Source organism: Sus scrofa, chromosome 4, assembly GCF_000003025.6.
Source record: "Sus scrofa isolate TJ Tabasco breed Duroc chromosome 4, Sscrofa11.1, whole genome shotgun sequence".
Lineage (NCBI taxonomy): Eukaryota > Metazoa > Chordata > Mammalia > Artiodactyla > Suidae > Sus > Sus scrofa.
Genome location: NC_010446.5, coordinates 98,972,291 through 98,988,032, shown reverse-complemented (window position 1 = coordinate 98,988,032; position 15,742 = coordinate 98,972,291). Strand labels below are relative to the sequence as shown.

General features: G+C 37.9%; 1 protein-coding gene across 1 annotated transcript in view; it reads left to right on the top strand.

Moving 5' to 3' along the window:
- Positions 1 to 15,742, top strand: part of VPS45 (vacuolar protein sorting 45 homolog) — a 70,970-nt gene that overhangs the window by 22,522 nt on the left and 32,706 nt on the right. Inside the window, 3 exon segments of the mRNA NM_001244994.1 lie at positions 4,477 to 4,635; positions 4,834 to 4,941; positions 6,032 to 6,153. Of these exon segments, the coding sequence (NP_001231923.1) occupies positions 4,477 to 4,635; positions 4,834 to 4,941; positions 6,032 to 6,153 (389 nt within the window).

Genomic DNA, 15,742 nt, shown 5'->3' with positions numbered 1-15,742 from the left:
AAAACAGAATTGTATCCTGTGACTCAATTTAAATTTCCTTTTGTTTCTTTATCATTTTATTTTTCCCTTTGAAACAATAGAACCAAACAATCACTAGCCAATTTTAGTATCTTTATTTGTATCTCTCTACCATCTGGAAAGCAGTTAGAAAAGGTTACTGTAATTCCTTGCCTGAAGTCTTATTTTTTTGTTTACTTTTAAAGAAAAATAGATACTTTAAAATATGAATCCCATTTGTGATCCACTTTTATATTTTTAAAAATTATCTTTTGAAAGTTTTCTTGCTTGTGATGTCAGGGTGGTTACAATGAACAGTTGATTTGGACTCTCCCACCATAAAGGGTTTCTTTGGCAACATGATTTAAATAGTCTATAAAGAGAACTTTTGTTTAATAATGAGTAGATGCCAGGGGCCTGACCCCTAGATGGGTTATAGCATTCCTTGGCTTGACCTTAGATGATAATACGTCATGAAGCAATGAATTGGTTTTTGAGTAAAGATGAGGTTTCCTTTACTGAATATTAACTGTATCATGGTGAGAGAAAAAAAGCTCACATATTGCTAAAAAGAAACCAATAAATTGCTGCCACTTCCAACCAGTTATTCTACAGGCTAACAAAAATTTGACTTAGAAGGATTTCACTAAACCCAAACTGTAGTGAAACTGTCATTGAAATATGTGCATAGCGCTGGAAAAAAACTCTTTTGATTAGTAAGATATTTTTCCTGTGCCATAAAGAGAAAAATCTTTAGAAAGTAAACAGTTTCTCCCCCTTTTATTGTCATATCATAGCTCTTCATTTGAAAGGAAGATATAGTCTATTTTATATCTCTCTTTCCTGACCTTGGGTAAAAGATCTCAAATCATCCCACTAATAACACATAGTAAGGACAATAAATACTTGTTAGAAAAATGAAGATAAAGAGGTCTGTTTGAAGCAGTATAAGACAGTGGCTAAGAGCTTGAATCTTGGCTGGCTTGGCTTTGAAAAGGATTCTTAACTACTCCAAGTCTTACTTAGTCTTTTGTCTGAAAAAATGGGGGGAAATATCAGTACTTGCCACAAAGATATTTGTGACGGTGCAATGAGCTTATACATGTAAAGCACTTAATATGGTAAATGGTACTTGTTAATATTTAACTATCATTATTTTTTCATTTTTTAAAGTTTTATTGAAGTATAGTTCATTTACAATGTTGTGATAATTTCTGATGTGCACAATGTGATTCAGTTATATGTATACATATATCTGTTCTTTTTCAGGTTCTTTCCCCATACAGGTTATCATAGAATATTGAGTAAAATTCTCTGCACTATACATCAGGTCCCTGTTGACCATCCATCCATTCTGATACAATAGTGTGCATATGTGCCAGTCCCAGACCCCCAATCCATCCCTTTCTCCCACCTTTCCTCTTTGGTAACCTTAAGTTTGTTTTTGAAGTCTGTAAGCCTTTTTCTGTTTTGTAAGTAAGTTCATTTGTATCATTTTTTTTAGTTTCCACATATAAGTGACATCATGTAATATTTTTCTTTCTCTGTCTGACTTCATTTAATATGATAATCTCTAGGTCCATTCATGTTGCTGAAAATGGCATTATTTCATGCTTTTTTATGGTTGAGTTATATTCCATTGTATATTTGTACCACATCTTTTTTTTTTTTTTTTTTTTTGTACCACATCTTCTTTATCCATTAATATTTTAGGCTGCTTCCATGTCTTGGTTATTGTAAATCATTCTGCAGTGAACACTGAGGTTCATGTCTCTTTTCAGCCTTTGGTTTTCTCCAGATATATGCCCAGGAATGGGATTGCTGGGTTTTTTTTTGAAGAAACTCCATCCTGTTTTCCATAGTAGTTGTACCAATTTACATTCCCACCAATAGTGTAGGAGGGTTGACTCTTTTTAATATTATTATTTGATAGTACATTCCTTCTCTCTCTCTCTCTCTCTCTCTCTCTCTCTTTTTTTTTTTTTTTTTTTTTTTGCCACACCTGAGGCATGTGGAAGTTCCCAGGCCAGGGTTTAACCTGCTATGCCACCAGGGAACTCCTAGGACTTTTTTTTTTTTTGCTTTTTAGGGCTGCACCCCGCGGCACGTGGAGGTGCCCAGGCTCAGAGTCGAATCAGAGCTACAGCCACAGCAACTCAGGAACTGAGCCGAGTCTGCAAACTACACCACAGCTCACAGCAACGCCAGATCCAGACACTTAACCCACTGAGTGAGGCCAGGGATCAAACCTGCAGCCTCATGGTTCCTAGTCAGATTTGTTTCCATTGCGCCACAATGGGAACTCCCACAGACAGTAATTCTTAAAGCTACAAAACCAGCTACTTCTTACAGGAAACATTTCTGTAGGATTTTCATCTTTTTTTCTTAACATGTTGGTAAAATTTCCTCTTTAAAGAGGAAATTTGCCCCCAATCTCTTCTAAATATTAACTTGCTAGAAAAATTACATATCAACCAATATGCCTTCTATATTGTTCCCATATTTACAAATCTCATAGAGCTAAAATGTGTTAAGGAAACATACTTTATAGCAGAAAGGGCGTACTTGTTTTATCCTTCTTTGCCCCAATGGCTATGAAGGCACTGGGGACAGGAACTCTCTAAATCATCTCTCTAACTTCCCCAGTGCCTGGCATAGTGCCCTCTGCTTAGAGAGTGATCAAAAAGTATTTGCTAGCTCTAATTAATTTGTTCTGCTGCATAATAAATATATATCTATGCTATAGGGAAGTCCCTTAATGTGAGGATTGACAAAACCTAAACATGATGTTGTCTAGCTTTGCCATCAGTACCTGCCCTCCTAAAATCATAAATATTCAATTTAGAGATTATATTATTCATATCTCTGTAAGCCATGTGGAAACGTTGTTACATAGATGCTTCTTAGAGATTAAGCCCAATCTTCCTATGTCAAATTTTACCAACTTGCCTCCATTTCACTGGTCAATCACTAACACTGAAAGAAGGCAGTAGTTTTACAAGTCAGCTGGTAGTTCTCTTGTGTCCTATATTGATTGAAGTGGTGGAAATAGTATGTGTTCCTTATTTCAGCAAGGAAATTGCAGCCTTTCCTCCATGAGACCCTGGACCATCTCAATCAAAGGAAAGAAAAGAGTAAATATCCATGGTTAAATTCATTTTTGTCCTAAAGCAATTACAGTGAGAATTTATTTTCTTTTTTTATCATTTATTTATGTATATTTTTTCTACTCTACAGCATGGTGACCCAGTTACACATGCATGTATACATTCTTTTTTCTCCCATTAAGTGTTCCATCACAAGTGACTAGACAGAGTTCCCAGTGCTACACAGCAGGATCCTATTGCTAATCCATCCTGAAGGCAACATTCTGCATCTATTTACCCCAAGCTCCCAGTCCCTCCCATTCCCTCTCCTCCCCCCTTGGCAACCACAAGTCTATTCTCCACGTTCATGATTTTCTTTTCTGTGGAAAGTTTCCTTTGTGCCATATATTAGATTCCAGATATAAGTGATATTGTATGGTATTAGTCTTTCTGTTTCTGACTTACTTCACTCAGGATGAGAGTCTCTAGTTCCATCCATGTTGCTGCAAATGGCATTAGTTCATTCTTTTTTATGGCTGAGTAGTATTCCATTGTGTATGTATACCACATCTTCCTAATCCAATCATCTATCAGTGGACATTTGGGTTGATTCCATATCTTGGCTATTGTGAATAGTGCTGCAATGAACATGAGGGTGCATGTGTCTTTTTTAAGTAGAGTTTTGTCCGGATAGATGCCCAAGAGTGGGATTGCTGGGTCTTATGGTAGTTCTATGTATAGATTTCTAAGATACCTCCATACTGTTCTCCATAGTGGTTGTACCAACTTACATTCCCACCACCAGTGCAGGAGGGTTCCCTTTTCTCCACACCCCTTCCAGCATTTGTTATTTGTGGACTTATTAATGATGGCCATTCTGACTGTTGTGAGGTGGTATCTCATGGTAATTTTGATTTGCATTTCTCTAATAATCAGTGATGTTGAGCATTGTTTCAACTGCTTGTTGGCCATCTGTATATCTTCTTTGGAGAAATGTCTATTCAGGTCCTTTGCCCATTTTTCCACTGGGTTGTTAGCTTTTTTGCTGTTGAGTTGTATAAGTTGTTTGTATATTTTAGAGATTAAGCCCTTGTCAGTGGCATCATTTGAAACTATTTTCTCCCATTCTGTAAGTTGTCTTTGTTTTCTTTTTGGTTTCCTTTGCTGTGCAAAAGCTTGTCAGTTTGATTAGGTCCCTTCTTATCTTAAGCAAGAGGCATTTAATTTTTGTTATTGAAACAGTTGCTAAACCTATGACCTGTACATTGCCATAGTAGTAATCTTAGTCATATGTATCTTAGGTGTATCACTGCCATTCAGTAATGGTTATAGCCAAGATATTACACATCAACCACGTGAAGAGAGGATAAATATCAGTTCTGTTTTTCTTCAGAATGTAAAGAGGCTCCTGCAGAACCCCAAAGTGACAGAGTTTGATGCTGCCCGCCTGGTAATGCTTTATGCTCTACATTATGAGCGACACAGCAGCAATAGCCTACCAGGATTAATGATGGACCTCAGGAATAAAGGTGTTTCTGAGAAGTATCGAAAGGTAACCAGATATGTATATTAATCCCATCAAATGGGAACCAACACTGTTCTTACATACTTAGCTCTGACAAATGATGTCATACTATCTTTATTCACAGAAATATATAATTCTGTATTCTCATGTCTTCATTTATTTAATAAAGTTATTTTCTTCCTGTCATCCAAGCACTAAGAGTTTGTTTCTCTCTCTTTTTTAAAGCTTGTGTCTGCAGTTGTTGAATATGGTGGTAAACGGGTCAGAGGAAGCGACCTCTTCAGCCCCAAAGATGCTGTGGCTATTACCAAACAGTTCCTCAAAGGATTGAAGGTATGACATCTCTATGCTTTCCTAAAGGAAAGACAGTCGAAGCCCCTAAGGCTGAGAGTGAATGAATATGATCTTCAGAGTAACTTCAGGATCGCTGCTGGTTTAGTACTATGTCAATTAAATGAAATTAAAGCGGACATCCTCTGGAAAGTTTTTTCTTTAAATACTTCCTGTATTAGAGCAGCATCAGCATCAGCCCACATATCTGAGAAGGGAATTACGAGATATTTCCAGAAAATAATCAAGAGTAAAATGGCAGACAGTTCTGTTAGTTGTAGCTATTTTACTCCATTTGTTTACAATTTAAAATTTGTAAGGTGGTTTTTCTTTGAAGGAAATTAAAGATGAAGCAAACAATTGTAGATCTTTTTAAAACACTCACCTGTTGTCTTAAAATGGTCAAAAATTAGTTTTAATCTGCTAGCCTTTCTTACATTTCCTAAAAATTTTCCATTTTCCTGAGTGTTTTTAGTCTCCTTTTCTGTGTGCTCCTTCCTTTTATTTGCTCTACCTATCATACAGTATTTTCACAAAAGGATGAGAGCCAGTGAAGATATGATAAAGGATTTAAGCAATTCCTTTTTTTTTTTTTTTTTTTGTCTTTTTGCTATTTCTTGGGCCGCTCCCATGGCATATGGAGGTTCCCAGGCTAGGGGTCGAATCGGAGCTGTAGCCACTGGCCTACGCCAGAGCCACAGCAACACGGGATCCAAGCTGTGTCTGCAACCTACACCACAGCTCACGGCAACGCCGGATCCTTTAACCCACTGAGCAAGAGCAGGGACCGAACCTGCAACCTCATGGTTCCTAGTCAGATTCGTTAACCACTGCGCCACGACGGGAACTCCGAGCAATTCCATTTTTAAAATTCTTTTATAACAGCTAGCCTTAAAATACAGAGTATTTTAATGAGATTGGTGCATTTCTAATTGATGAAAATAATTAATTCTAAAATTCTCCTAAAATTCCTGCTTGACTCTATCCCATGAAGTCTCTGTTGAGTGCATGTCCTTTTCTGATATGAGTATCATTAACTATTACATGTCAAGTTTCCAAAAAATGACATAAGAACCATTTCCCTCTGTCTTAGGGAGTAGAAAATGTATATACTCAGCATCAACCTTTCTTACATGAGACCTTGGACCATCTCATCAAAGGAAAGCTTAAGGAAAACCTATATCCTTATCTAGGCCCCAGCACACTCAGAGACAGGTAAGATAACAAAGATATTAATAATAAAAACCAGAAAAACTAAGAAAATGGGAAACTTAGGGTAATATAAGGGACTACAACTAAGGTTATATCATTCTATTTGTCCTTCCACGGTTGTTTCAGTTCTAAGATTCTTTCGGTGTTTCATGTGTCAGAGTTAGATTTAAATTTACCTGTTAACCTTGAAGCATCATTTCTTTTGGAATAAAGAAACCGTTGTTTTGAAGCTCCCCTACCCCCCCCCCCAACTTGTGTTCTGTCCTTTAATATCAGACCAGTTTCCTTATGCCATTTAAGGTTCAGTTCCATGGAATCTAGCATTTGGACTTTCAAACATTAAGGCCAAAAATAGATTTGCTGCTTGATTGCCATCCAGAGCAGGTTGTTACTATTTTTGGTGAGGACTGGACTTTGCGAAATGTGGCCAGCATAAAAACTGAGACCTAATTAACAAAGGCCATTCGTTACATGGGAGAAAAGGATGGCTTTCTTTTTAAGTATAAACTAAAGAAAACAATTAATTGTCACTATAGTCCAGTGGTTTGTTAGTGTTAATAAAAACAAAATTTGTCCAGAGCAATTGTGTAGGCCAGGCTTACTGTTTTGTTTTTTGGTTTTTTTGGCCTCACCTGCAGCATATGAACATTTTATATACACACAAATTCTACCCAGTTATAAATTATATTCTTGTGTATTTTTTATTGGGACACATTATAAAGAGCCTAATATATATGGCTGAATCCTGTTGGATAGATTGATATGAGCATTGTTATGGGTAGTGAAATTCTTCTATTTTTTTCAGCTAATCATAATCTAAGAGCCTTGGAAGACTAGTGTTATATAAATATAAGGAATTTTCTGAGAAAAATGTTTTTTGAGGTACATAAATAACTCTTTTACAATAAAAATATTTTTTTCACTTTTTTCCTTTTTTAAAAAAAACCTGGAAATTTGGTAACAGAACAGAAAAAAATATTTTTAAAAACCCAAGATTGAGAGGTATCCAAGCTGCATCTGCGACCTACACCACAGCTCACAGCAATGCCGGACCCTTAACCCACTGAGCAAGGCCAGAGATCAAACCCGCATCCTCATGGATACTAGTTGGGCCCATTATCACTGAGCTACAATGGGAACTCCTCTTATGAACTTCATATAAGAATTATTGAACAAGAAATTAGCCACTTATTGCTAAAGGGGCATAATAGAAGAGTATATTGTGGATGATTAGTTCATGACAGGAAACCTTTCTAATTTGGGTAATTCATTTCTAAACAAAGCTCAAAATGATGCTTTTCCAGCAAAATGAACATTCATCAGTTTTGGCATCTGTTAGCTTTGGGCACTATTATCTAAATATACATATAGTTAATAATTCAGTTGCTTCATCCTACTATATAAAAAAATTTTATTGAGTGCCTTTAATATGTCAAGAACTGCTGTAAATCCTGGGGAAACAGAAATGACAGGAAAGACAGGTACCTGCCCTTGAGGGACTTACATGAAGGAGACAGACAGTAAGCTAGTAGACAAATAAAGAATATAATTTGAATGAGGTAAGTGCTACTGAGGAAATAAGTAGAGTAATAAGCTATGAAGTAACTTTGTAGAGGTAGGGAGGGGTACTTTAGGTAGAGAGAACCTCTCTAAAGAAGTGATATTTAAGATGAGATTTGAATTACAAGAAAGAACCAATCACATAATGATTAGAGGAAAAGCATCACAAGAAGAGGGAACACCAGAACAGAGTTCTCGAAGAAAGAGAACTTGGCAAGTTCTTGGAACAGAAAGAAGTCCAGTATGGCTGGAGTATGGAGAGTAAGGAGGAAATAAGAAGTTGAGAAGATAAGTAGGTCTGGATCCCATAGAGTCTTATAGGCCCTGGTAAAGAGGTTTTTAAAAGTTTTTAAATATCATAGGAAGCCATTAAAGAGCTTTAAGCATGTAAATGACATGAACTGAATTATGTATTAAAAGTCGCTTTGTTGGGAGAATGGATTATTGAAGGCAAAATTAGAAGCAGAAAGTCTACCTAGCAGGTGACTGCAGTAGTCCAGGTAAGAATGAAAGTGGTTTGGATAAGGAGGCTGGGAGAGAAGGCAGAATCAATAGACTTATTTAATGAAGTATATTGAAGAAGAGAGAAGGTAAGAGAGAAGTCAAGAATAACTCTCAGGTTTGTGGGGGAGATCAAGAGTTCTGTTGTTAAGTTACAGATGCCTATTAGATAAGCAAGTGGAAATGTTAGATACCAAATTGGGAGTCAATAAGATTTTGGTGATTTAAAGCTATGGGAATTTTAAATCTCTAGGGAGAGAGCATAGAAAGAGAAAAGGAGAGCCCAGGACCAAGCACTGAATAGAGGATGTGGAGTCAGCAATGGAGATTGAGAAAGAGATAGCAAAGATAAGAAGAAAACCAGAAAAGCATGGTGTCCTAAGGACCAGGGAGCTAGTGGTACCCTGAGACCAATCTTCTAAGAGATTTATAAAAAAAAAAAAAAAGAAAAGAAAAGAAAAAAAAGAAAAGGTGAAAACAGTGAGGAATCCATCAGATTTGACAACATGGAGGTCTTTGATGACCTTATTCCCATTCCACTGAGTTTGGAAGCCAAATTAGAGAGGGTTGCAGATACAAGATAAAAAGCGTCATGTATATGACACTTTTTTAGAAGTTTTTCAAGAAGGGTTAGAGAAATGGGGTGGTGGCTAGAAGAGACTGTGAGCTCAGGGGAAAGAGAGATTCTAGAGCATATCTGTAATCTGATGAGAATTATCTTAGAGAAGGAGAAATAGATAATGCAGAAGAGAAGGAGGAAGAGCTGCAGAAGTGAAGTCTTTAGGGGACCCAGAGCACAAGCAGAGGAGACTGATAGGAGCAGAGGTACTTCTTTCACTATGACAGTTTGACGGTGAGAACACAGGGGCTGTCTTGTCTGATTGCCTCCATATTCTCAGTAAAATATGGTGTCAGGTTATCAGCTAAGGTAGGGGGTAAAAAGAGAAAACATTGTGAAATTGTTGACTTGTAGGCGAGGAATACAATTTTCTAGGGAAATGTAAGTAGGACTTCTAGGATCGAGTGCCCATTGGAGTTTTGTGGTCATTAATTTAAAATACAGCCCATGAACCTACCTGTGTGGTTTTTCTCTAGCAACTTTTAGCTGCATTATCTTAAATGAGGAAAAGGCGAATAGCAGGTGCAACTGGGATTTGGGGAAATTAAAAAGGGAGGAGGATATTGGATAGTGAAAAAAGTACTGTTGAGTGAACTGGAAGTATTGATAAGTTCAGAGAATTATTACAGTAGAGATATTAGCATTAGTGAATTAAAAATTGAGGTGGTTGGAGTTCCCGTCGTGGCGCAGTGGTTAACGAATCCGACTAGGAACCATGAGGTTGCGGGTTCGATCCCTGCCCTATGCTCAGTGGGTTAACGATCCGGCGTTGCCGTGAGCTGTGGTGTAGGTTGCAGACGCGGCTCGGATCCCGCGTTGCTGTGGCTCTGGCGTAGGCCGGTGGCTACAGCTCCGATTCAACCCCTAGCCTGGGAACCTCCATATGCGGCGGGAGCGGCCCAAGAAATAGCAACAACAACAACAAAAAAGACAAAAGACAAAAAAAAAAAAAAAATTGAGGTGGTTATTAAAGAAAGGGGTCTTGAATTCAAGATTTCGTATTGTAGACACTTGTAATGAAAAAGTGTATGTTATAATCGTGGATGTTGGTGATTGTGAGGGATGGAAGAACAGATCACTGTGGGTGTGGAGAGAGGATGTGAGATGAGTAATCCACATGGATGTTAAAGTTAACTGAAAATCTTGAAAAGAGCAGGAGTGAAAAGGAGGACAGTAAACCAGAGCTAACATCTTCAGGGAATAAGAGAGTGACCAGGAAAGGAGGTCAGGAAAAAACAGTGCAACTATATCATGAGCTTCAAAGATAGTGGAAAGTTTGAAGAAGGCAGAGAAGTGGTTGTGAAACTATAGTAGGGGGCACAGAAGATACCTACGCCACATCCTGACCCTGCTTAACAGAAAAAAGACTGCAGGGGACTTGAAAAGACCTACTAAACAATTCACTTCTTAGAGTTTTCCATGTAGATACACTTGCACAAGTACACAGAGACATGTAAAAAACGATATTTACAAAAATATTATTTGTAATGGTGAAAAAAATGGAAACAAGCTAAATATTTATCAGTAGAGAACTGGTTACCTCAATTACAGTACAGTACTATGCATTCTTCTTAAGAAATGGCATAACTATTCATGAGGCAATATCAAAACTTTCTAAGATACATTAGATAGAAAATCAAAATGCTATAATATCCCTTTTGTGTAAAAAAAAAACTATATAAGCGTAAATGTGGTTGTGTACATATGTGTATATAAATAAGTCTATGCTTGATTATACAAATATACATAATATTATATATATGCAAGCACATATGTTTATGTATACAGGAAATATTTCTGAAAGAATAAACAAGAAATTATTAATAATAGTTGTCTCTGGATATTGAGACAGTAGTTAGTTGTATACATATCTATCCTTCGCACTAGGTGTTGAATTAAGTATTATAATCTGAAATTAAGAAATTTTGTTAATATTTGGGTTTTTCACAGTATTTAACACAGTGCTTTACAAATAAGTGTATTTGTCAGATTTCTTATGTAGGCGTCTGTAGTAGTTAATATGACAAAATTTACAGTTGGAAACTAGAGAACAAATTTGGTTAATGTTACCAAAAAATTTAGATTTTTTGCAGTTTGCCTATACATTTTGGCTCTGTATCCACTTGGCCCCACCCTCAGCTCTAAGTCAATGTCTTCACCCTGGATCATTATCTTGTCTTTTTGCCTTTTCTAGGGCTGCTCCCGTGGCATATGAGGATGCCAGGCTATGGGTCTAATCGGAGCTGTAGCCGCCGGCCTGTGCCAGAGCCACAGCAACACAGGATCTGAGCCATGTCTGCAAACTACACCACAGCTCACGGCAACACCGGATCCTTAACCCACTGAGCAAGGGCAGGGACCAAACCCACAACCTCATGGTTCCTAGTCGGATTCATTAACCACTGAGCCACAACAGGAACTCCTGGGTCATTATCTTGAAGAGTCACTGATTTTAGTCATTTTTGTGGTAGCTTAAGTCTCATCACAATAGAACTTCTTGGTTTTGTTGTTATTGTAATATGAAAAAATATTAAAGGAGATCTGACAAAAGCACAACTTTGCAAAACCATGAACAATTGTAGAAATGTTTTAGTCTTGGGAGTTCCCGTCGTGGCGCAGTGGTTAACGAATCCGACTAGGAACCATGAGGTTGCGGGTTCGATCCCTGGCCTTGCTCAGTGGGTTAAGGATCCAGCGTTGCTGTGAGCTGTGGTGTAGGTCGCAGACGTGGCTCGGATCCCGCGTTGCTGTGGCTCTGGCGTAGGCCAGAGACTACAGCTCCAATTGGACCCCTAGCCTGGGAACCTCCATATGCCGCGGGAGTGGCCCAAGAAATAGCAAAAAAAAAAAGAAATGTTTTAGTCTTTAGCTTTAAACTAGTGGTTAACCTGTTTGACCATATAGCTATCTCCTCAAATTGGGTTTGATCTTTCTCCACAGATGGGACTCCCACATATCCTATTTATCAGGCTAATTTTTTGTTGTTGTTGTTCTTGCTCCAGAATTGCTTCTTATCCCTGATAAAAACAAGCAGCTTAAACATGTGGTGAAAAAATGGAGCTATCTGGTCATACATTCCAGAATTAGTTCAAAAAGGAAGTACTCTTTCTTTCACATTTACACAAATTTAGTAGAATCCTGTTATTTTTATTTCTTTAAAAGCAGCAGCCCTGGAGTTCCTGTTGTGGCTCAGTGGGTTAAGAACCTGATACAGTGTCCATGAGGATGTGGGTCCAATCCCTAGCTTCACTCAGTGGATGAAGGATCTGGCATTGCCACAGGCTTCAGTGTGTAGGTTGCACATACAGCTTGGATCTGGTGTTGCCCTGGCTGAGGGGTAGGCCAGCAGCTCAGCTCTGATTCAGCCCCTAACCTGGGAATTTCCATATGTTGTGGGTGCAGCCATAAAAAGATTAAAAACAAAAAACAAACAAACAGCAGCAGTCTTTTCTCATTGGCCTTTTTCCCTGTAGTCAATGCTCATATGATCTATCATATGAGCATTGACTGTAAGTACTACATTCAAAAATTTGAATTTCACCCATAAGTGTAACAATCCACAAAGTAGATAAAATACTGTCTCTTAAAAGTTTGTTTTCTGCTTAATTTAATGATTAGTGATTAAAGTAATAATTTCCAGAAATACTGTATGTGAAAAAAATTTTGTTTATTTTTCTAATAAGATATAAATTGGGTTGGGTTCTCAAGGTGTCCTTGTATATCTATATACAGCATGAACAGGCTGCTGTTTTTTAATACTTGCTATCTTCATTAATTAATGCTTTTGGTTGCTATGGTAAATTACAGAGCACAGGAAGATGTATACAAGGAGTTGAACTTGTATATTCCACTTAGCTTCAACCATCACATAACAATGATTTGCTGTGTGTTTTACTGTTGGCCTCACCAGAACATCTGCTTTAAAAATTCACCAGGGAAAGGAATGAAAAGGAAAAATGTCAGGGATTTTTTTTTTTTTCATTGATGTTCCTCCTTAAGCCATCCTGACTAAGTAGTAGGATGCTCAGAAAAACATTTATTAATGTTTTCAAAACCAAATGTGACATAGTCATTCTTGGTTACACAATTATTTCAAGCTCTAAGAGCTTATCCTTATATGTAAGCTTTGTCCTCACATTAATATAACCTACACCCACAGTTACCACCCATGACATTTTCTTCCCTCTCCAGCAATACGAAAACACTCTGGCACCCTGAAATTATCATACTAAAGGACAGTGTTCTCTGGCTATGCTGAAACCTGCTTGAATTTATTCCTTCCCAGTTCTTGCCTTTCTTTTCCATAAGAGACAGATGTATTCTCAAGGTAGGTGATAGGCAGAGGGCAGCTATAGAAAAGCAACATCATTTTCTAGGATGAGCCTCAGTGTTCTGCTCAGCTGCTTTTTAAATTGACTTATCAGATCAGGAGTTCAAAAAAAACATGTTACTGTTTAGTTCCTCTAAGCAGTCACTGTTCCCCTGATCAGGGAAAAACCACCTTCCCTTCTTCTCAATAATCTGTGTAATTCCTAAGTATTTACTAAAGATAAACTACATAATGGGGCTCAGGCTAGATTTATCCCCCAACATAAAGAGCACTGCATATGGAAACTTAATGTAAAAAATACTCATTTTCTGGCAAATACTCACTTCGGTTTTGAGGATTTTATTATTTATGAATACTATCAGAGCCTTCTTTTCCTGCTGTTTTCCACCTGGGTTGGCCCTAGATAGTTACAATTCCACATTTAATCACTGACCAAATACTGAAGAGTCTACATTTTTTGTGTCTTCTATATCCAGTCCCTCCCCTCCCCTCCCCTCCTGGTTTTTCTTTAGTTCTAACTTTCATATCTTCCCAGAAGTCTTACAGTAGCCTTTTGTTCTCCAGATTTTCCTACCAGCAACCTTCGGTTCATTCTTAAATAGCTGCCAAAATTGTCCTTCAAAAAAGCAAATTTGATCATGGTAACATGTTACTGTTTAGTTCCTCTAAGCAGTCACTGTTCCCCTTATCAGGAAGAAACCGCCTTCCCTTCTTCTCAATAATCTGGCATGAATAAAACCCTTCAGTGATTTCCCCCCATGGTCTATAAGGTCCAAGATTCTCCCATTCTTTCTCTCACTATATCTGCAACTTATATGCTTAACTCCAGCCATAAAAGAGGAGTTAGGATGGCTCCAAAGTTTTTGTCCTAAGCAAATGAAAGGATAGATTGGCCATCGCTTAAGATGGGGAAAGCTATATGTGGAACAAGCTTTGGGGAGATGATTAGGGATTTGAACATGTTGAATTCAGCAATAAACTAAACAGCCAAGAAGAAGTGTCAAATAGACATTTAAATCCAGCATTTAGGAGAGAAGTCTGGGCTGGAGATAGAGATTTGGGAGTCATCAGCAGAAAAATGTATTTAAAACCACAAAACTGGGTGAGGTCTTCTAGGGAAGTGCAGTTCAATAGAAATTTCTACCATGATGAAAACTGTATATATTCATGCTACCTATTAAGGTAGTTACCACCTACATGTGACTGTTCAATACTTAAAATATGGCTGGTTGCACTATAGAACTGAATTTTTTATTTTTTTTTAATTAATGTAAATTTAAATAGCCATATGTGGCTAGTGGCTACTACATCAGACAGAGCAGATCTAGGGAGTAAGTGTAGAGAAAGACCGATGACTGGGTTCTGGACACTCCACCATTAAGAGATCAGGGAGATAAGGTGAGACCATCAAGGGACACTTGTCCATCACTTAAGATGGGGAAAGCTCTATGTGAAAAAGTGTCAACTAATGAGGTAGGAAGAAAAGCAAAAGAATATGATATCCTGAAAACCAAATGAAGGAAATGTATTGAGGAGGAGCAAATGATCAACTTAGTCTAGAAGGACCCCAAAAACCTTGATAATTCGTACATTGTATTGACAGGAGAAATAGGCACTTTCCTGAATTGCTGGTGGAATGACATCTGTGGAGCAACTTGGCGATACTACCAAAGTTTAAAATGCACAATATGCCCATACAACTACGTATAAAGTGCTTCCATTTGTGTGTATATATATACATGTAATATGTATATTATATATTAAATATATATAATATGCATGTATCTTACAATATAAATATGTATGTAAATACTACTATAAACATAGGTAGTATCTCTGAAATGCTATGCCTAAGAGATTAATAGTGTTTGCCTTTTTTGGTTTTTTTACAATATGCCCTTTTGTATTTTATACCATGTGCAAACATTTATCTAGTCAAAAATAGTATATTTTGGGGGTACCTGTCGTGCCTCAGTGGGGACGAATCTGACTGGCATCCATGAGGACGCAGGTTTGATCCCTGGCCTTGCTTAGTGGGTTGGAGATCTGGCGTTGCCACGGGCTGTGGTGTAGGTCACAGACGTGGCTCGGATCCTGCATTGCTGTGGCTGTGGTGTAGGCCGGCAGCCACAGCTCCAACTCGACCCCTAGCCTGGGAACCTCCATGTGCCACGGGTGTGGCCCTAAGAAGACAAAGGAAAAAGAAAAAAAAAAGCGTATTTTAAAATAGCAGAAAATGATCGTAGGAATTCCCATCATGGCTCAGCAGAAACAAATCTGACTAGCATCCGTGAGGACGCAGGTTCCATCCCTGGCCTTGCTCAGTGGGTTAAAGATCTGGTGTTGCCGTGAACTGTGGTATAGGTCAGATCTGGCGTTGCTGTGGCTATGATGTAGTCCAGAAGCTACAGCTCCAACTCAACCCCTAGTCTGGGACCCTCTATATGCTGCAGGTGTGGCCCTAAAAATACAAAAAAAAAAAAAAAAAAAAAAAAAGAATGTAGAATATATAACAGTATGTAACACTTAGCGCATTGTAGTGCTAAAATACATTGTTTCAGGCGGGTAGTCTTTGATGAAGC